General features: G+C 34.1%; 1 protein-coding gene across 6 annotated transcripts in view; it reads right to left on the minus strand.

Annotated features, from left to right (window-relative positions):
* Window positions 1-21,529, minus strand: part of LOC150101430 (testis-expressed protein 47-like) — a 360,248-nt gene that overhangs the window by 231,154 nt on the left and 107,565 nt on the right. For 4 of the 6 annotated variants that reach the window (XM_090400900.1, XM_090400902.1, XM_090400899.1 and 1 more), the window contains exon 1: window positions 2,171-2,357. The exons of the other annotated variants lie outside the window; for them this stretch is intronic. In XM_090400900.1, the coding sequence (XP_090257026.1) occupies window positions 2,171-2,287 (117 nt within the window). In that variant the 5' untranslated portion in view covers window positions 2,288-2,357. Of the gene's footprint in view, window positions 1-2,170; window positions 2,358-21,529 lie in introns of those variants that run through there. 6 annotated transcript variants of the gene reach the window in all.

Consider the following 21,529-nt stretch of genomic DNA (forward strand, 5'->3'; position numbering starts at 1 on the left):
GAGGATAGAAATATAAGATCTGATAATGTTGGAGTCTTGACAAGTAACAGACTGATTTGGAGGAAAATTGTAGATAGGAAGTTAGTAATGATGTAATTTTTTCATGTAGTACTGTCATATCCTGTACACTCCTTGAGGGTACATGGCAGTAATTTGATGATCATGATGATGATGATCAATTTAAATCAAATGCCATTTATTCTACAAACTGGGAATGCAGTCGAATATTGCTTCCTTCAGACATTCTTTGACTAGAGCCAAAGAATATGAACTGATTTTTTTCAGGTTCTCTTCTAATTCAAGATATTTTTAATCAGGCTATCTTCTACGTTTAGCATAATTAGCTATTCAGAAACTTAACATCTCTTTTGAATTAAAACTTCTGTTCTTTCCTATTTTTTTTTTCTTATGCATAGACCCACATGATTTCATGCAGGTTTTCAAAACCAGATCTGATGGAATAGGCTTGGTTTAGTTTATTTAGATTTATGGCCAAAGCAACTCAGGCTATGAGGCCAATGTATTATATATGTTAATTGCGTGTGTTCTAATGGCCACTTTGTTTTATTTTTCTTGCCAGTTTGCCTGTTTTGCAGGATGAAAAACCTGAGTTTCTGGGAGAAAAAAAATCCTTACCACTTCTGTACAATACTGGCTAACACCTCCAGATGAAAAGCATAGATGGAGGTTTCTTCATGCCCTAGATAGGATCCAAAACAAGTCTTTCTAATCAAAAGGGTAACGTCGATACCCTTTTGATTAGAAAAATACTAAAAATACTAAAAAGCCCTAAAAAACTTCATTACATTTTTAAAATTTGTTGTTAAGAACTTTGTAATTGAATGTAGCATTGGCCTACAAATATTTTGCATAGCACCGAGGTTTTTATAATGAAACCATTTTTTACTGCACAAATCATTCTAACTTTGTTTGTTGCAAAATATATTCCTCAATTTATACATGATTTAGAGATTTTCTTGGATTTAGAATGAGAGAATTCCAGACCATCAAAAGGTTAATATTGTTCTTAAAAATTTCTTGCCTTTGTCAGAGCTAATGAGAGCAATGTCTCCCCCCCCCCCTCTCCTGGGGATATTTAGTTGTCTGTTGCATGTGTATCAGTAATCACTGGGTCTTCCACCAATTTCTCTTTAGTCAAATTTTTTTTCAATTTTTTTTCCCCACTGAAGATGTTACTTCTTTACCTCTGCAATAAACTGTTTCTTGACAGAGTTTTTCTAGTTCTATGCCCAACCTCTAAGAAAGCACAAAATTTTGTATATTTATTCCTACATAAGCCAAATCTTTCCACTAACCAATATTATATTTATGGATATCAAGTTAGCTTTATCTTACTAAATATACATTCTCTTTTACAGATGCTATCCTCATTTTTCACACTGTCCTTTCTGAAGAGTTAAAATAAGGCCTGCATGTTTCAATATTATTCACAGCTCTAAAACTCATTTCATATCACACACTTTATTTTTCAGTGGGGAAAGTAGTTTCAAATAGCAATGTTTTTGGCTGCATTCTGGGGTTCAAATTCATATTAAAATACGGCTTCTCTGAGAAGCAGCAAAAAAAAAAAAATTGTTTTTGCTATTCAAATTAAATTTAAATATACAGTTAAAGTCTACATGATAAAAAACAAAACATGCCAAAAGGGAAAGCATTTATTTTTTGGGGGGGAGAGGGGGGGATAGCTGACATTAACTGATTATAAGTGTTACCTTATTTCAGAGTTTTAAGTTTATATTAAGGGGAAAAGATTTCATGTCTGTTATTTAATTAAAAATTCAGAAAACTCTTTATTTATTGGAGGAAGAGTGGGAGGCGGAGTGAGGAAATTGCCTCTGTATTGTCCACTGTTGACAGTGATCATTTGAAAACAATCGGATGCAAACTGCGATGACAAGTTATTGGACTGAACAGTGAACGTCACTAAATGTAATATTTATTGGTGCAATAGTATCCAGAAAAGTAGCATGTAATACAGTATTCTATTTCATGAAATTGTGTGCATTTCTCACAGTAACCTATAAATAAAGAAATGGAATGCCATCAACATGGATTTGGATTTCGTTTGCTTGGTTATTTTTTCTATGAATTTTTTTCCCAACTAATACTGTCTAACTGAACAGGAATAAATCAAAGCAACAACAATCACCTTTCTTGCTTTTCGAAAATTTTCTTCGAAAATTTGATATAAGCTTGATGCTTCACTAAGCGTTTTTAGATCAGTGTCCTCTGTATGCACCTCAGACACCGATTTTTCTTTCATCATAATTACAAAACGTCAGTTTCTCCAAATGCTACACTGTATACTCATTTCCCATCACACACGAAACAATACACAGTCAACTGCGTCCTCTGCCAGTAACGATTTTCCAAAATTTGCTGCGCATTTACTAAGGAAATTACGCTTCCAACTGACTTGAAATAGTAACTAATCTTAGTAGCTGTACAAAGATTTTCGCATAATCTGAAAACTCAAATGTCGTAAGTATTAGATTAAAAGAAGTAATAAGTTAAAAAAAATGTATTCCGCAACTGGATTTTTTTTTGTTTTTTTTGTTGCAAGTATATAAATTAAAAGAGGACCAATCGTTCGATGAGTCTTTGGACTCCCTGGATGTGTCAAATAATAATAATAAAACCATCGTAAATGCCAACTCACAGGCTGTGGAGTGTTAAGTGCATTTTACATATATACGAGTATACATGCATATTAGACTAGCTTCACCAAGAGAAATTTATTATTAGCTAAATAAATGTTACATTCGCCAGATACAGTGGAGGCTAAAAACACTGCGAGACATTCGTCTTTACGGCAATGCTATATTATTAAACTCATTTACTCTCTTTGTAATAACACCTTTTGGTAAAGTATTTCATCCACAAATCATACTTCAGACCAAACTGACTATTATCATGGACGTTACACCTCTATAGAACTTTCAGGCCTTACATCCCTCGTTTTCAAATGTTTCGAAAAATTTACTCTGTATCATCTAGATTACTCCTGGTAACTTCTATGTCACCAAATCTCCAGAAGTGAATTTGTCTTGTAAGGTTAGAAAGTATAGGTGTAATGAACGTGCCCAAAATCTTCTTCTATTCTTATTAATTGCTTTAAGGAGTGAGGAATTAATGCTTGTTATGGAAAGACTTAAAAATTCGATTCTGGTCACCAACTACAGACGTTTTTTAGGCCTTTTTAGACAATTTCTTATTTAGTTGAGAGTTTCGAGGCACGTAAGACTTACACTCAACAAAAGCACCAATGGGTGTCGACCAAGGTTTCCTCTTAGAAAAACTAATCATACATCAGCATATACAAATAAATACTAGTTAGGAGTAGCAAATCGCCTTCTGTACATCAATTCAGAAAGATGCGCTAAATGGCAGTGATAATTAAACGTGGAGATCAACTGCCTACCGATTTTCAAAAAAGATAGATCTTAAATGGTGTTGTCTATACGATGGGACAACCACCTTCTTGTGTTTACTGGTCAGTGTCCTTTGTAATCATTAAATCAATCCTCTCTTCTAATATTTTCGCAACTTTATATATTTTTGAAAAAGGGGTAGGTTATCTATTTATTCTCTCACTAAGTTGTCTCAATCACATACACATGTATTTTCTTTCTGTGTAGCAAGCTTGTGATTCACATAATTCAATTTCCGTTAAGAGAAAAATTATGATTTTTTTAAGCATGTGTTCTACAGTATTCACCTCGTCCTGAAAGTCGGATGATGCCATTTCATATACAAATAGCTGTAGTCATATGAAACCTTTATACGATGGGACAACCACTTCCTTGTGTTTAGTTGTCAGTGTCCTTTGAAATCATTAAATCAATCCTCTCTTCTAATATTTTCACAACCTTCTGATATATTTTTGAACCATATCTTTCCATCAAAAAACTTTAACTGTTTGTCTTCTTGTAGTACAATTATCATCATAGAATAAGCAGTTCTCTATTGGATTTTTTTTTAAAATGGGACTTTCTGAAGTTATTGGTTTATTACCAAAATGTAGGTAATCTGCACAGCAAACCTGACGATCTTCAAACGCATTTCTAATTAGTGACAACTCATCCAATGATCTGGCTTGTATGATTAGAAAGTGAAGTTGTAATAAATGCCCTAAGTCTTATTCCATTCTTATTACTTACTTTAAGAATGGAGGAATTAACGCTTGCTGTAGAAAACGCTATTGTCAGTTATTAAGTAGATATCCACAATGTAGGGCATATTATTGTTAGCTGATTCTATATAATATGAAGGTTATATTTGGATGTTGACATATCGCACACAGATAGCAAACCATATGTTACTTTGAAGAGAATCAAAGTGAACCAATTATCCTATCCTATCCATGGTCCCCACATCCTGAAGTGGTCCCCCAGGCTAGGATTTTTGGTGGGCCCCTACCTGTCGCTCAGGTTAAGGACAACGCATTGCTATACAGTCTACACGGTTTAGGATCAATTAGTTTAAATGACAACACAAAAGTAATATTTATTTAAAAAAACTACCAACAACTACATAATACAAACTAATAATAATATTCAAAATTACTTCATTATATTTTCTAGCTTTTGTCGACGCAAATTTATCAATGTCAGTAAAATCAACTTGCTTAGCCAAATCATTTTCGATGCGCAAAATTGCTAGGTGATTAAGTCGTTCTTGGCTACTTGTGCTTCTTTGCCATGTTTTCAATGCATTAGCTAGTCTGCTGAATGATCTCTCAGCTGAAGAAAGAGTAACCGGTATTGTGCAAAATAGTCTAATGGTGAGGCAGATATTAGCAAATAGACCTTGCAGATTTTTGTCATAAATTGGGTTCAGAAATCTTACCGGACTTGTTTCTGTGCCTAAAACTATCTTATGAATACTTTTAAGGTGAGGAATTTCATTCAGTAACTCTTCTGACAGATCTTTTTCATACATATTCACAAGTTTTGGTGCTTTTGCGATAAGTTGACCATCGTCCAAGTTGTGGACATTTAAAATAAGTGAGAATATTTCACATATATTATCTGCTGCTTCAAACCTTGTTCTTAAATCATTCATCATGAAATCCAATACTGGATAAATTACGAAAATTTTGAAATCTTGTTCAGGTTCTACAATAGTTTCTCGATTTTCGAAAAATTGAGGTTGCACACCTATGGTTTCAGCAACTACTTTTGCTTCTTGGACAACACTTTCCCACGAGTCAAGTAAGTGTTGTATCTCTTGCACTAATTCTCTTATAAATGCGGACTCGACCTCAAGTGATATTCCTTTACTTTGTATAATAATGTTCTTATTGTCAATACTTGCTAATATTTTGTGCCAAAACATTGTCATTAGCATACCTTTATAAGACCCGAAATATTTTTCAAGCCTTTAATTGTGTTCAGCATTGAAGGAGATGTTAGATGTCATGTCCATCTCTCCGACATCTAACACAGCAAGTACACCGGGATAACGTTTAACAATTGGGTGCACAGCTGGAATTCTTTCACTCCACCTTATTTCTGAAAGACTTTGAAGAGATAGTGGTATGTGTTTTTTCAATTCTTCCCAGCGTGCAGGACTGTGAGCAAAGAAAGAGTAGAAGCTCTCTATATTCCCAAAAAACGATATAACATCTGGGTTGATTTGGGCAGCATTGACTCCTATGCGGTTTAGTGAATGTGCTCCGCAGGGAGAGAATAAGGCACATTTGTTCTTTTGTAAAATGAGTTTTTGTGCCGCTTATTTTTCCATGCATATTTGCACCATTGCCGTAGCCTTGTGAACGGCAATCTTCGAGAGGTATACTGTTTTTTTTATTCCAGAGTTGTAAGTATTTCTTCAGTTATTTTTTCTCCAGTTTTTCCAGTAAAGCTCATGAATTCAACGAAACGTTCATTGATTTCAAATTTGCTTGAGTCTTGGTTTTGTGATATGTATCTGAGAATTAGGACGTTTTGTTCATTGTGGGAGATATCTGATGTTGCGTCTACTATTACTCCGTAGAAAATTGCGTCTCTTCTTTGGTCTAGAATAGTTTGGAGAACTTTGCCCTCGCAAAGGCTAATAAATTCATTTTGCGAATTCCACAACAAGTAATGTGCATATCCTTTCATACTTTTACCTTCCATCTGATTTTGTTGAACTTTGCCGATATGTTGTCGTGTCACTTCATCGTACTTTCCAATTAATTCTAATATACCTAAGAAATTCCCATTATGAACATCTCCAATCTTCGTGTTCTCTCTTTGAAATGCTAAACCTCTGGATGATAAAAATAACGTTACGTCTACAATCTGATGCAGAAGTGCTCTCTCCACTTATTTGTTTCACATTGAATTTGTAGTTGTAAGTCTTTATCGATTCCATGTCCTTTCAATGACTGCAAAAGGGATTTCCAAGCCAGATATTGTTCTCTGTGTTCAGCACTATTTTCGTGAAGAGGCAACATATCATACAACTTTTTCCAAGGCTTATTTCTAGGCGAAAATCCTTCTTGGGCTAAACTGTTTAAGTTTTTGTTATTAGAGTCACAGAAAATACGACATGTTAGACAATAGAGTTTCTTTCGATACACCCCATGTTAACCATTTTCTTGAAAAATGTTCTCTTGTTCTTTGATCTTTCGTTTTAGTATAGAGCAAAGAATCTTGAAATTTCCTTCCATTAAAATCTCTTCGCAATTCCTTATAAATATTTGGAATTCTTGAATGCTGATAGTTCGTACTATCTCATGCGGCATGTTATTTGAGATTACTCTGGACCAAGTACTAGGGTCATCATATTTTATATCATATTTTTCAACAGGGCCTACAACTGAAGCATCAACTGTATCATATTCTTCCATAGTCACTCCTTCTGCATGTTTTTCTCTTGCGGCCTTTTCTTCAGTTGCAAGAGGTTCACATGTAACAGTCGCTTGACTTTCGACTGCCTTGTGAGTTTCGATTCGACACTGATATTCTGTTTGGATTTCAGTGTCATAAACATTATCACCACCTTCACTATGATCAGGATTGGGAACTATGTCCTTTTCGTTTTCAGATAGCAAATGGTAGTCTAACAAAAGATACTTCAAGGAACTGGAATGATTTAAGTTACTGTTTACTTGGAGTAATAATTTTAAGTTAACCAATAAATAAACTCGGGTTTCTTCTAGCAGACGAAATTAAAATTTTCATGTGAATGTGAGTAATACCATAAAAAAATATTTTTTAAAAGAATATATATAAAAATATTACTCTGTGCATGGTGTGAATAAAATTTTCAATTATTTTAAAATGGACTCTAAAGAAATCATCTAATAGTTGTTATTTCCCAAAGTGATAACAGCTTCTTTAGCCTTAAGTAGTTTTGTTTCTTGATTCGTTTTTGAAAATCAATAGACAGCCAGTTTCAACACATAGCTATCACCAAAAGCTGACTTTATGGCTACTGGTGATTTTGAAGACATCAAATGAGAACACAGCAGTAAGCTCAGTACCGAAGACTGGAAATGAAGTGACCGGGAGAACAAGTAGATTTTTTGTGGTTACTGCTAACCGAAAGATAGAACAGTGTGCTCAAATATTTTAGGGGTAACACCATCAGTTCTATTGTAATTCCATTCACGGTTATGTAGAACAAGAGCCACTTCTAGAAACAGTCTCTGTGATTTGAAACATATGTAGTAATTCTTCTACCTGATGAAATGGTCTTCTTCCAAGACGGGTTGTGCTGATCCACTTTTAATTTTCCTGAACCGAATACTTTTTTACATTCTTTTCTTCTTGCCAAGGTTGTTCCTTATCCTGTCTGTCAAAAATACTGGATTATTGATTGGAGATACTATAAACAATTGGGAAGAAGAGAGAGAGTTCTGACAATCCTTGATTTGTTAAAAGAAGGTGAGTCTAAAAACCTATGGACAAATCCTCCACCTTCTTGAGACAAATCATGGACCGCTAGGATCCTTGATTTGTCAATGCCAATATGGAACCCAGTATTTTGGACTTCAAAGGACAAACCACGTTTGTAAGAAGAAAATAAAAAATAAAAAGTATATTCGGTATGGACAACCTAAAAGTGGACCAGCACAACATGCTTTTGAAAAAGACCATTTCATTAGGTGGAAGAAAATCAGTCCGCCACAGATTCTTTCAAATCACAGTCTGTTCTTGGAAATGGCTCATGTTCTACATAACAGTGAACTGTAGTAGAAGTGACGATGTAAAGCTTCACACATTCTGGTGCGCCACTATCGCCCTCCATACACGTCTGATGATTCTGAAGGCCTCAATATCTTCATTGATCAGTTGGTGGAATGGTTACCAAATGGTAGTCTAATTCATTTCACTCTGTTTTAGTTGAATATGTATCTTTTAAAATGCCTTCAATAATGACAGTTCGGTTGGCAAAAGGTCGACATGTAAATATTTGCCATATATTCCGACGTATAAGGCGACTGAACTTGTACGACAACTCCCAAAATTTCTTTACAAAATGTTTATTTTGTGCTATACTCGCCGGTTGAGACGACCAAAATTTTTCACTTACCGATGACAGCTTCTTTAATATAAATTAGACTTAAGAATCACCTGAGATATTTTTCTTTATTGCAATTTATGATCGATGCCTTTCATACGAGACGATTAGTAAAATTGTTCATGCTTATACCAGTCGCATAAACGTTTAGTATATTTTAATTCATTTGATCACCAGTCGATTTCATTAACATTAAGAAACCCTACATCCTGGCTCTACTGAATACATTTATTAAGTACAAATATTTATATTTGTACTTAACAGTGAGACTTGGCTATCAGAATCAGAAGTACTAACTGGTATTGAGTGCAAAGAGTACAGTATTTTTAGGAAGGATAGACAGGATGGGAGAGGAGGGACATGCTGCTATTGATATTAAATGACTTGAATCCAGTTAAAGTTACGCCCTATGATTGCAATACTAGTAACAATTTTTCATTTCGCAGTGAGTTTGAAGCAATTTGGTGCGAGTTGGAGTCTAACAAGATTAAATACACAGTGGGGGTTTGTTACAGACCTCGTGGATCGGTTGCTAGTGACGAATAAATGCATCACCAAATAATTATGATTGGTGCGAAAAGGGAAATCATAATGTCAGACTTTAATTATCCGAACATTGATTGGATAGCTGTGAAATCACATGAGAAGAATGAAAGAGAATTTATTGAGCTGTTGTGAGACAACCTCCTCAAGCAGCATGTGACAGAAGGAATTCGAGGTCAAAGAATATTAGATCTGATTATAGTGTCGGGGGGGATCAGTTTTTAAGACATAACTATTCTGCTTCCGACTGGTGACTGTGGTCATGCAGTACTCAAGTGACTAAGTTTATGGATGTTCCATTCAGAAAAGGTTACATGCTAAACTACAAAGCAGGAAATTATGACCAACTGAGGAGCATGCTGGGATCAGTGCCATGGTATCAGTTATTGGATGGGAAGTGGTTAAAAAATCCTTAAATGATGCGATATCAGAATGTGTCCCTAGAGTCGAGGAATAAATAGAGTAAGAGAGAAATGGATGTGTAATCCAATTAAGCAAGAATTCGTAAAAAAAAAGCTGATGTGGAAAGAATATTGCATGCATAAGAATGATGTCAGTTATGATAATTATAAACAGCAGGCCAGAAGTCATATCTGTTGTACAGAAAGCGAAGTTCGAGTATAAAAATAAACTGGCTCTGCAAGTTAAAGACAACCCAAAAGAATTCTATCGTTATGCTGCAAGTAAAAGAAAGAATAAATCAGAAAGAATAACTCTTCTGAATGCAGACGGTATGTGGGTGACTGATGCAGAAGTGCTTGTTCAACTATTGAGCAGTCATTTTTCTAAAAGCTATCAACCTGGGATATGCAACATTGAACTCACCGCTACCTCTTCGCTGTATGAGGAAACTCATGCAGACGAGGAGGAAGTACGAGAGCTGTTGCACAAACTGAATAAAAATTTTACAATATGAATTGATGGGACATCAGCATGGACATCCCATGCTGATATCCCATCAATTCATAAAAGAGTGTTCAGTTGAACTGACTATTCCCTTGACTAGGCTATATAATTTGAGTCTCCGAACATGGAAGATGATCCGCAGGAGTGGAAAGAGTTATTGGCAATCTCATTGCACAAGGGTGGTGTAAAGACCGATGTTTCCAACTATTGATCAATTAGTATCTCAGGAGTGGTGGTGAAGATTTTGGAAAAATTAGTCAGGCCTCGCATTCAGAAATGGGTTGACAGTAGTGAATCTTTACTTTGCAATGAACAGCATGGGTTTACTAAGGGAAGGTCACGTTTAAGCAACTTGCTCACATTCTATAATAACGTTACCATTGAACTAGACAAGGGGAATGGATACACCGTGATACTTTTGGATTTTGCTAAGGCTTTTGACAGAATACAGCATGGCAGACTGTTGCATGAATTGGAGAACATGGGTTTGGATTATAAAATATTAGCGTGGTTAAGAATATGATTGAATGACAGATATCAAAAATTGGTAAGGGGGATGTGAGTCTGCAAGATTTAAGGTAACTAGTGTTGTACCCACAAAGGTCCTTGGTCCAATGTTATTCAATCTGTACATTAATGACATTGGAAAGGATTTGACGTATGACGTACAGCTCTTGCTGATGATGCAAAGATAGGGAGGATAATCAGGAGTGCTACTCATATGCAGTACTTGCAGAAGAATGATTTGAATAGACTGGAATTGTTGGCATGTGAAAATGGTTGTTATTTCAGTGTTAATAAATGTAGAGATGCACTTTAGTGTGATTCGATATCAATGTCGTATTATATTGGTGGGCTTATGCTTGAAGAAACTGATGAAGCTACAGATCTTGCACAAACTGAATTGAAGTTTTAGTGGACAGGATGTTGAAGTTCAAAGGGTCATATAGCAAAATTGTAAACACAACTCAGAGAAAAATGGCTATGCTGAAACGAACCTTAACATGTAAATATAAGGAAGTCATTTTGCCGCTTTCAAATGCCTCGATAAGACCTCATTTGGACTATTGCGTGCAGGTCTGGTCTCCTGGTTTCTGCTATGATCTGATATACTGGAGAGAGTGCAAAGGAGAGTGTCAAAAATGATATGAGGATTATGAAATACTGAGTATGAAGACATATTGAGAATTTGTAGACTGCAGACACTAGCAAACAGAAGAAAGAGGGGTGATATGATTGAGACTTACAAACTTCTGAAAGGGTTATACAGAATTTCAGTAGATGGATTTTTCCATTTTATTGAGGATTGGAAAAGGACACAAGGCCATGGAAGTTGAGAATGAATGCTTCCAAGAAGGGGCTAGGGCTAGATTTTCCTCTTATAAAATAGTGCACGATTGGAACGGATTGCCTTTGGATGCTCTATGTGCAAGTAGTGTGAATGAATTCAAGAACAGGTATGACAGCTGGGGCGAATAGTATAGCTTCCGTCGATGAGTCCTGACTTCCTGTTGGTCTCTCTTAATAATAATAATAATAATAATAATATAAAATATATTAATACGCTATAAAAATCACTTAACGCCTTTTATTCCCTGATTGGGAGCAGACGAGGCCTTAACCCTATCTAACTTTTAGAGACTGAGTGGGCAGTTCGCTCTCCACCGATAGCCACTCAGAGATAGCTGGCACATATTATTAGCGGCAACCGATGAAGAGACGTTATAATATATTAATATGCTACTACATATTGATAGCTTAATCAGATATCGTCTTATACGCCAACATATGTGGTGACTGAGTTATTAAATTATTTATTTTCACAACATTCGAAATAGTATTTATTCCAGAAACTTCAAAATATTCGTTAGAGTGAAATTCTGCTGAGAGCTAAGAAAAAAAAATTACACCTTATACTCTCAACTACGAAGGAAAGCTGCATTTGCTACAGCAGTAGCAAATGCAGCTTTCCTTCGTAGTTGAGAGTATAAGGTGAAAAGACGTGTTTATTAACCTTCTTATTGATGATGGCACTGATCAGAATAAATAACATAATTTTTGTTTTATTCGCAGTGCATATGCACCACAGATAGTAGAATAATGAGTTTCAGGCTCAAGACTGGTTGCCTTTTTTTTTTTTTTTTAATAACTGACAGAAGTTTGTCAAACGATTCAAAATGACATTTCATAAACAATAGCGCCTTGATCCTTAACCAGCTAGATCTTCTGGTCTTAATCCTTCGACTATTGCATCTCAGATTCACATTAAAACATTAGTTGTGACTAAAATTTAAGGATCGGATTGGAAATACATGGCTTTGGAGAATTTTGGACACTGCAGACAATTAGGTTTGAAATGACCAGCCAAAAAACAGAACAAGACGAGAGAATTAACACAAACCACGAAGTTTGTAGCTAAGTCCGAGGAGGGGGGACACTGTTTGATGTGCATTTCGTAAAATACCGTAGTTGAGTTTCTATATTAAAATTAACTTTAAAATACTATTAACATTTTAACTTGTAATTCTAAGATAAATATTTAACACAGTATTTTTTTTTATATTCTGCCTTATCATTCTCATATTTAACATGGTTAAAATACCATTTTCCCCCTATTACTCCACTGTGGTGTAAGTTTCGTCGCATAATTATATTGTTTATTTCAGCGTTTCTCAAATGGTGGGTCACGACCCGGCACCGGATCAGGAAAGCTAAATGCCATATCGCCTAAAAAACTCTCGAAAATCTTGGTGTTTCGTTTGGGGGTTTTCTTTTTTTTCAAAAAACTCTAAAATACAAGTAAATATCGTTTAATCAGGACTAATGAATAAATAATTTAATTAATAGAGACGAAAAACGCCTCCGTCCGCGTCTGCATTTCACAGTCTCTTTGTTCGCGGTAATGTAGCTCAACTAATGGCGAGGCTGCGCGGCGACAACCGTGCCGCCAACCGAATCGTTTGGGGGTATGGCGTTTGTTTTACTCGCCCGCCACGTTAAGCATCGAGAGAGAGCCTATTTTTTTTTGTATTTACTGATTACGTGTACCTTGCCCGGTGGGTTCGGCTGAACAACCGTAATTATTATAATTGGTTCTAAATAATTTATTTCATTCTTTCTTCATCTCGCTTGCCATTACCCATTTAACGATGGATAAATTGGTTATAAAACAACAAAGAAACAATGTGTCGGTTACAAACTCTTCGATTAGCGCCAATGAGCAATCGAGTGACGTGCAGCCGGACACGAGTTCTGCAATGTATTTAAAGTGCAAGAGAAGGTGGAAGCTGCAACAAAAAAACTCAATTTGTGGTGTGGAAGCAGGGAATTACAATTTTTTTACAAAGCTAACAGAATTACAAAAAAAGTATGATATGAGTTCCATGCCAAATGAGATTTCAGTTGTTATCAAGGAACATATGCTAGGACTGCAGGCAAGTCTGAAGGTATTTTCCACCCAATCAACAGCAACAAAGCATGGATAAGGAACCCTTTTACAGTGAACGTAGAATCTGAACGCGATAAAATTTCTAATGCCTTTTGTCACAACCTATAAGTGTGAAACAGGCTTTTCAACACTGGTTTTTCTAAAAATAAATATAGAAACAGATTGGAATTCGAACCGGATTTAAGAATAAAGTTATCATCTTTTCCTCCAAACCTGAAGTTTCTAGTTAACAAACAACAGCCTCACACTTCTCATTAATAAATTACTTGGCTTTAGTTTAATTTCTTTATATTTTTGTAAGAGTAAATGCATCTTTATTATAATAATAAAAAATGAAAACTCTATGAACATTGAAATCTGTTTTATTTTACCTACTGGCCATAAAATTTTTTGGGTCACGAAGATGAAGTATTAAAATAACCGGGGCAAGGAAAAAAAAAGTTTGGGAAATCTTTTGGTTTATTTAATGTAGAGGGAATAATATGTTATTGGAAAGGGGGGGGGGGAAGGCATAGGAATAGAACTCATCAGAAGGGCTGACTGGTGTATATATGTAACGGTACATGCATAACATGTCCATGAGAAACATACAGTACATTAGAACATGCTTACGTTTATAAATATTAAAACTGCTTCCCTAAAAAGGGGGGCTGGGTAAGGAGAAGTTATATGGAATATAGGGATGTAATTTACTTCAGATATATCCCAAGTGTGTGACAGATAATAACAAAAGTAACTGACATTTATGGAATTTGTGTCAAATTCAAAGCGAGTATTTTTGCGTAAACGTGTTGGTGATATCCGCTAATTACATACGTAGCTTCGTGTTTAGTTTCAGAACAGCGGCAAATAATTCGGTTGTAGGTTTTTATGATTTTGTAATTGTAGATGTCTGAAGATATGACCTTGTAATGTTTTTCAGCCTAATATTATTTTTCAAATGTCAACATTTTCTTTATAGACAACTGTATCATATGTCACTGGATTAATATTCCATTTTGCTAATTATTATTATTCTAGTTTCTTTTATTTCTTTATTTTTACAAATATATCGCTGTTGTTTTTCTTATACGACATTATTCTTAAAGAAAAAAAAAGAGTGAACTACTTAAGTTTCGTAGCGTTCCTTGAGGTTGCTGTGCTGTAAAATGGGTTATTTTAAGCTACACATTTCTTTTAATCTTGAAGAATGTATAAAATTAAAGTTCATTGGTTCCATGACGTTTGTCATTTTGTTAATAAATTCTTCTTCGTAAACAGTTGAAATCAAGGTTATTATTATTTTTTTTTTTTTAAATTCGAACACCAACTTTCCGCGCAGATATATACAGTACGTCTGTTAAGTATTTTACTTCCTCGATTTCTTTTACACCCTACACTTTTATCTGATTAATCTAACTAGGATTATTTTTTAGTTTTATCAACAATGTTTTTTTTTTTTTTAAGGCTATTCAACCATAATAATCACATTAAAGAGGATAACTTACGGGATTATAATCTTAAAGCTAATTGCGTTCCCTATGTCGGAGCATAAAGCAGTTAAGACCTGAAGATTAGGAAATGGCTAAAATTTGCGGTCTAGCTTAATCCATTCTTTTAGGCTTTTTTAAACAGCTAAGTACCTAGAAGTGTTCTCCAAGAAAACCATCTAATGTACAAAAAATAAAAATAAAAAATAAATAAATATTTTTCAAAAATGGGTTTTGAAAAAAAAAAAAACAACCATAAAATGGCAATTAGGGTATTCTTTTAAGAACATTATACATGTATATAATCTGGTTCGCTCCACTGAGAATTCAAAACCAATCATAATTAAAAAAAACAAGTTCCAAATATGTATTTTTATTCTTTAAAATCGTATTTTCAGCATTATTTTTTAAAAACAATTAAAAGTATTCCATAAAAGCGCTTTAGAATACTGCCACGTTTGCTGCAAAATTATATAAAATAAAACATACTATTTTAATTTTCAGAACTTCACGGTGTCGGAGAATTTTGCCGCAGTCCTAAGACACCCAAGTTTTATAAAAAAATAAATAATATCAATAAATGATTCAAATTTTCTCTAGTGTAATATATTAACAATCAGCATTTTTATATTTATTTCATTAAAATGCTGTCAAAAAGCACGCATTTCAATAGACTTCAAAACACTCTTCTTCAAGGAAGCATTCAAAAGTGACGAATTTGCCGTTAACTCTTCGGCCAATTAGCATCTTCATGTCCTTCTGTCCAGATGAAGTACCCAGAAAATGGATGAATTAATTTCCGTGTAACTTAATATTTAAGTCTTGGAAACATTCATTTTTTGCTGAAATTGTTCAATAAGAACAACCACGTTACATTAACACCAAAATATCTTTATTCACTTCTTCAGTGATGCACTCAGTGGAGTTACTGTAAGGCGTTAAAGACTTTAATTACTAAGGATATTAATTGAATGTAATCTTACGCTTATCTTCTCACACTCTTTTTTTGTATTTTGTACTAACGTAACATTACAGCACATCTTAATATTCTGCAATGTTACACTGTCCAATATTTCCTAACTAACTTGCATAAATTGTTGAAGTTTTTCTACTTGGTTATACTATAAATTAAAGATACCAAGAAATTATATACTTGGTTTAATCCTATCCAAGCATAAACAAAGTTTGCGTCTGAAATATAATCATGACTGGGGCAACTCGAATATAGAAGCTGATGACTTCACATCATTTGCCTTAGTATCCCATAATGCAAAGCAAATATCCTTATAGACATGTATAATGCTATGCATTATGGGAAGAGTCACTATCCAGACCGCTTTCGACTTTTATTGAGGTCCCATCAGTGGGAGCCAGACCCAGAGGTGATACTAAGGTTTAAGTAATGCAGAAGTCATATTTTCATATGCGAGTTGCTAAAAGGTGTCACACCTTATTATTAAAATACTCTGGATTAGAGATAGAAGTTGAAAGTTTTGACCCTTCCCATAATGCATAGCATTATACATACCCGTAAGGATTATGTGCTTTGCATTATGGGATAAAACTAAGGCAAGTGATGTGAAGTCACGAGCTTCTATATTCGAGTTGCCCCAGTCATGATTATATTTCAGGCGCAAACTTTGTTTGCTTACACTTGGATGAAGGATTAAACCAAGTATATAATTTCTTGGTATCTTTAATTTAACTTGCATAAGTATTAAAGTCACAGTAGAAGATGTGTGCACAGACATTACATGATTGAGTTGCGATATAACAATCTCTTTTCATATCCCAATAAGGCTTCCTAAATTTATTTAACTATTTCTATAATTTTTCCAATAAGCAGCGCCGGCTCGAGCAACTTTTTGAGTGTGGGCAAGATTTTTTTTCCCGCCCTTCGGTCGAATTTGTATATGTATATATAAAAATTATATGTATATATAAAAATTATATATATATATATATATATATATATATATATACAGTGAATAAATAAATAAAATATTTTTGTGTTTATTTATTATATAAAGAGTACATAATTTTAACACAATTTATAAATATTGCATAAATCGCATTAAATATGACAAAACAAATACGAAAAAATCTAAATTAAGAATTAACAGTTTTAATTATTTTAAAAAAAAAAGAAACCTTTCTAACCTTAATTTCGGCAAAAGACTTTACTGCTTCTTCTAGATCTAATGTCTCGGCTATGTCGCTTTCGATAAATAAAGTGGTTCAGCAATCTAATCTCTCTTGGGACATTGTGGACCTCAAATAATTTTTAATAAGTCTTAATTTAGAAAAACTGCGCTCTGCACTTGCAACCGTAGTTGGGATTGCTAAAAGAATTCGTAGTGATGTGTATACATTAGGAAAAAGACTTATGCAGTTATTTGCACAAATATAATTTAATACTTCTTTGGGAGAATAATTATTTGATATCCTCCGAGACGATGTTTTTAATTTATCTAATAAATCTATTGCTGAAATATCTTTTTGATCACCATCAGACAGAACAATTTCTAAGTCGAAACAAGCTTTTTTTACTATATCATTATCAAAATTTAAGTTACCAATATTAAAGAGAAACCCCAAAATTGATTCATATTTATTTAGCTGTTCAAATCTCTCAGTGATTGATGTTATTGCAGAATCAAAAATTACATAAAAAATTAATTTGAAACTGTCGCTCAAAATTAGTAATTGATTCGTCAGGACATACATAATCAAATTGAGTTTTTACATGTCGAGTTCGTGTGCTGTCGTTAGTTGGGGAAATCAGCATTTAACCCAATATTTAGAGCAAAGTTATGGGCTTGGTGCTTAACTTTCAAAAAATTATTTTCGCTTCTGTATGACGTCAAGAACTTTTTCGTAACATCTAATGATTTCAAGGCTTCCATAATATTGCAAGAGATATTTTGCAATTGTTTGCTAGATGCATTCACTCCACTTAGAATGTCATACCAAACAAATGTGCCAAATATAAACTTGAAAGAATTAATTTTTTTTTGCTAACGAACTAGCTTCCAATTTGTTTTAATGTCTTGTTGCCCAATTAAGCTGTCATCTTCTGTGATGAAAATTAAAGCTTCATGTATTTCTTTTACTTGATTTCATATTGCTTTTACAGCTTCAACGCGAATTTCTCATCTCGTCGTGCATAAAGGTTTTAAAGAAAAATTTTGGATGTGGTTTAGAACAGTGCTTCCCAAACTTCTGGAGCCCCCCCTTTTTGCAAAGGGGGGCTCCAGAAGTCAGGGCTCCCCTTTGCAAAAATTAAAATATTTCACGGTCCCCTCGAAAAAGAATCGTAATAGAGATATAATATTATAATATTTATTGTATTTATATTCAATACAAAACATACACAGCGAATATTGAAAAAATCAAATGCATGTATTACATTTTTTGCCTCTTACCGTTTGGTTCTGAAGACGATGCGGGCTGTTCTGGAAAATATGAAATACTGTCCTTTTTTTTTTTTTTTTTTTTTGAGTCTGTTTCTGCTTCTTCTGATTGTTCGCGGGAATTTTTTTTTTTATTTTTTATCAGCCACTTATCCATCTCAGGGTTAAATTTTTTAACGTAGAATCGAATACGTAGTTCGTTAAAATATCACCGTAAGTGGTGATATTTTAACGAACAAATAATATCACCACTTACCGATCTGGCACACCACAGACTGATAACATGAAATTAGTGAATATTACCTGAATAAGGGAATCCCCGGACCAGGAACATTTTTCTCTTTTGTGACTTTTCTCCCTTTACGGTAATTAAGCCTAACGCGAAACAGACAGCAAAGGCAGGTTATTAAAACGTGCATATGATTGGTGCAGTATTAACAAAAGATCGCGCAATCGAAAGATAAAAGCATAGCTGACAATTGAGTTGAAATGCTAACTCTCTTCAACCGAATTCCATATTATATATATATATATTACTTAGTTTTAACACTTTTACGAATTTTAACACGTTCGGTTGAATTTTATTGCTGCCTTGGGAAATCGAACTCACACACATCTAATTAATAACAATAGTTTTTAGTTAGATACTGTGTTTGCCCATGCAACACATAGTTTTGTTTCAGTCTATACACCATAGTTTCTGTATGAGGGGACATGTGATTCACTAATTAGTGTGTTTTTATCCCAGTTTTCTCTAATTGCACTATTTGTTGAGAAATATATTACGCAGACTCCCCATACCTTATTCACTGGCATAATAAAAGTACTTGTTTTTATTGCCTCTGCAGTATAGTGGCTGTTAGGGAGGGGTGTTGTTTACCACTGCAAGCGAGTTACTATCTCCCCACATGAACTTGTTTAAGCTTTTTTTCATGTGTGAAGTATATGCGAAACTTTTATTGGTAACGGAAAACTAGCTCGGATGACAGTGATAATATAAAACGAGTTTTTGATATGTATATAAAGTCAATATCAACGTCCCTGATTACGAATGTGTGATCAAAGGGACAGGAAGATTTGGAGCTTCCCTGGAGAGCATTCGAAGTAAATACAATTAATCACTGCTTTGAAATGAAACATATGAATAAGCAATATTTACTAATATTCATTAAGCGCCGAAATACGCAGGAAGCAAAGTTTCTGAACCAACACCAATGTGTGAATTTTTCCATTAAAATTTAAAAAATAACAAAAAAGAAATAATAAATAATAAAAGTTAAATACGTCTCTTTTAAAATAAAAAAAACCTACTTAGTCTTAAAACATTTTAAATTTGTTTTCATTATTTCACGGCCCCCCCCTCAACAAAACCTACGGCCCCCAAGGGGGCCGCAACCCACAGTTTGGGAAGCGCTGGTTTAGAAGAACCTCCCAACGATGACGAAAAGAAATTATAGATTGGCTGAATAATGTCAAAAATAAAACCATATCTATAGTGCAGCTTGCTGCATCGCTCAATCCCAAGTGCAAGGAATGCGTACAATACGGAACAAAAAATGCTCTAGGATTTTTGTTCCTTAAAAGTGCTTGTACCCCCTGCATTCTTCCCCTTCATATTTGACCCGTTGTCATATCCCTGACCACGGATATTTTGAATATTTAAGTTTTTTTCTTCTAATAATTTTAAAATTACTTCAGCCATACCACTTCCTGTTGTATTATTGATTTTAATAAAATCTAGAAATCTTTCTTCTATTTGTATAATATCCTGGGTTTCTTCATTTTTTTCTTTTATAGAAACATATCTTACAATTAAGGACATTTGCTCCTGCCGAGAAATATCGGTGGTGCAATCAACAATTATTGAAAAATACTTAGCATTCATTATTTTAGATACAATTTTTTTAAATTTCATTACTCAATATATTAATGATTTCGTTTTGTATACATTTCCCTAAATAATGAATGTGAATTTCATTGTTTTTTATGCGTTCTACGTGTTTTTGTAATACGCTGTCAAATTCGGGGAATAATTCAATCAGTTTCAAAAATTTTCCATTATTATTTTATATATAGAGTATCTGAACTTCCTCTGAACGCAATGTTTTCTTTTGAAAGAAATTTAATAACCGATATTATGAGTTTTAAAACATGCATCCATCCAGTGGTCTTGTTCTTTTTTGAGTAATTTTAGCTGATGTTGATCAATTGTAGTTTCATTTTTTAAACGCTTTTCCAAATCAATCCATTTTTCAAAATTATTAAAATGTTCTTGAGATTTTTTGTCTTGGGACATATGTTTCCAATCGTTATTTCCTTCCGAAATTAAGTTCATAGTTCGAATATTAGAAAATAATTTGCAGCAGAAACAAAATACTACATTTTTTGAACTTGAGTAAATTAACCAAGTTCTTTTAATGGTTTTCCCGTTACTTAAAATCCTATTATAATAATGCGATACATGAAAACTTCTATTATGTTCATCGCGTGGAAGAAAAGTCTCTTTTGATTCAGCAGGAGGACCTCGTTTTACTAATATATCAATTATTGAATTGGACAAGTTTGGCCATAAAGCTGGATCGTCGAAAAGCTCGTAATTTAGTGTTCAGGTATTTGTATTTGAAGTCGAAGCTATTGGATGTTTCTCAAGAGCCTGATTATCATCTAAACACAAATTCGAATTTTCAGACTCATTGGGGGGGACTCCACAGGGACGTCGCTTTCACTGACTCCTGTTTCTGATAATTTCAAAAATTGATTTCCACAATTGAATTTCTTGCCGAGCTCGAATAACTTCTCGTTCTGCTCGTCTTTTTCTGTATTGATGACCAGAAAAGGTTTTTATTTTGTTTCTCTGGTCAGCATTTTTTTTTTTTTTTTTTGAAATAATAAAAAAATAAAATAAAAATAAAAATCAGCTAACGCCTTTTTATTCCCCGGAGTAGGCGAGGCCATTTACCCTATCTAATTTTTGGAGACTGAGTGGGCGGTTCAATCTCCACTGGTACCAATCAGAGATAGATGGCCCAAGGCTATCACTAATTAAGCGGTACTCAGTGAAGAGAGACGGCTCAAATGTGCCGCCATCTCGTGGTCCCTAACCCTAACACAATATATTTAATGTCTGAAATAATGTGGGTTCTACGGTCGATTTTCTTGAGTTTACAGGACGAAAAACCCGAGTTTCCGGGAGGAAAAACCTGCTTGCCCGTGCC

Source organism: Typopeltis vanoorti, chromosome 11, assembly GCF_054136105.1.
Source record: "Typopeltis vanoorti isolate ZY-2024b chromosome 11, IOZ_Tvanoo_1.0, whole genome shotgun sequence".
Classification (NCBI taxonomy): domain Eukaryota; kingdom Metazoa; phylum Arthropoda; class Arachnida; order Uropygi; family Thelyphonidae; genus Typopeltis; species Typopeltis vanoorti.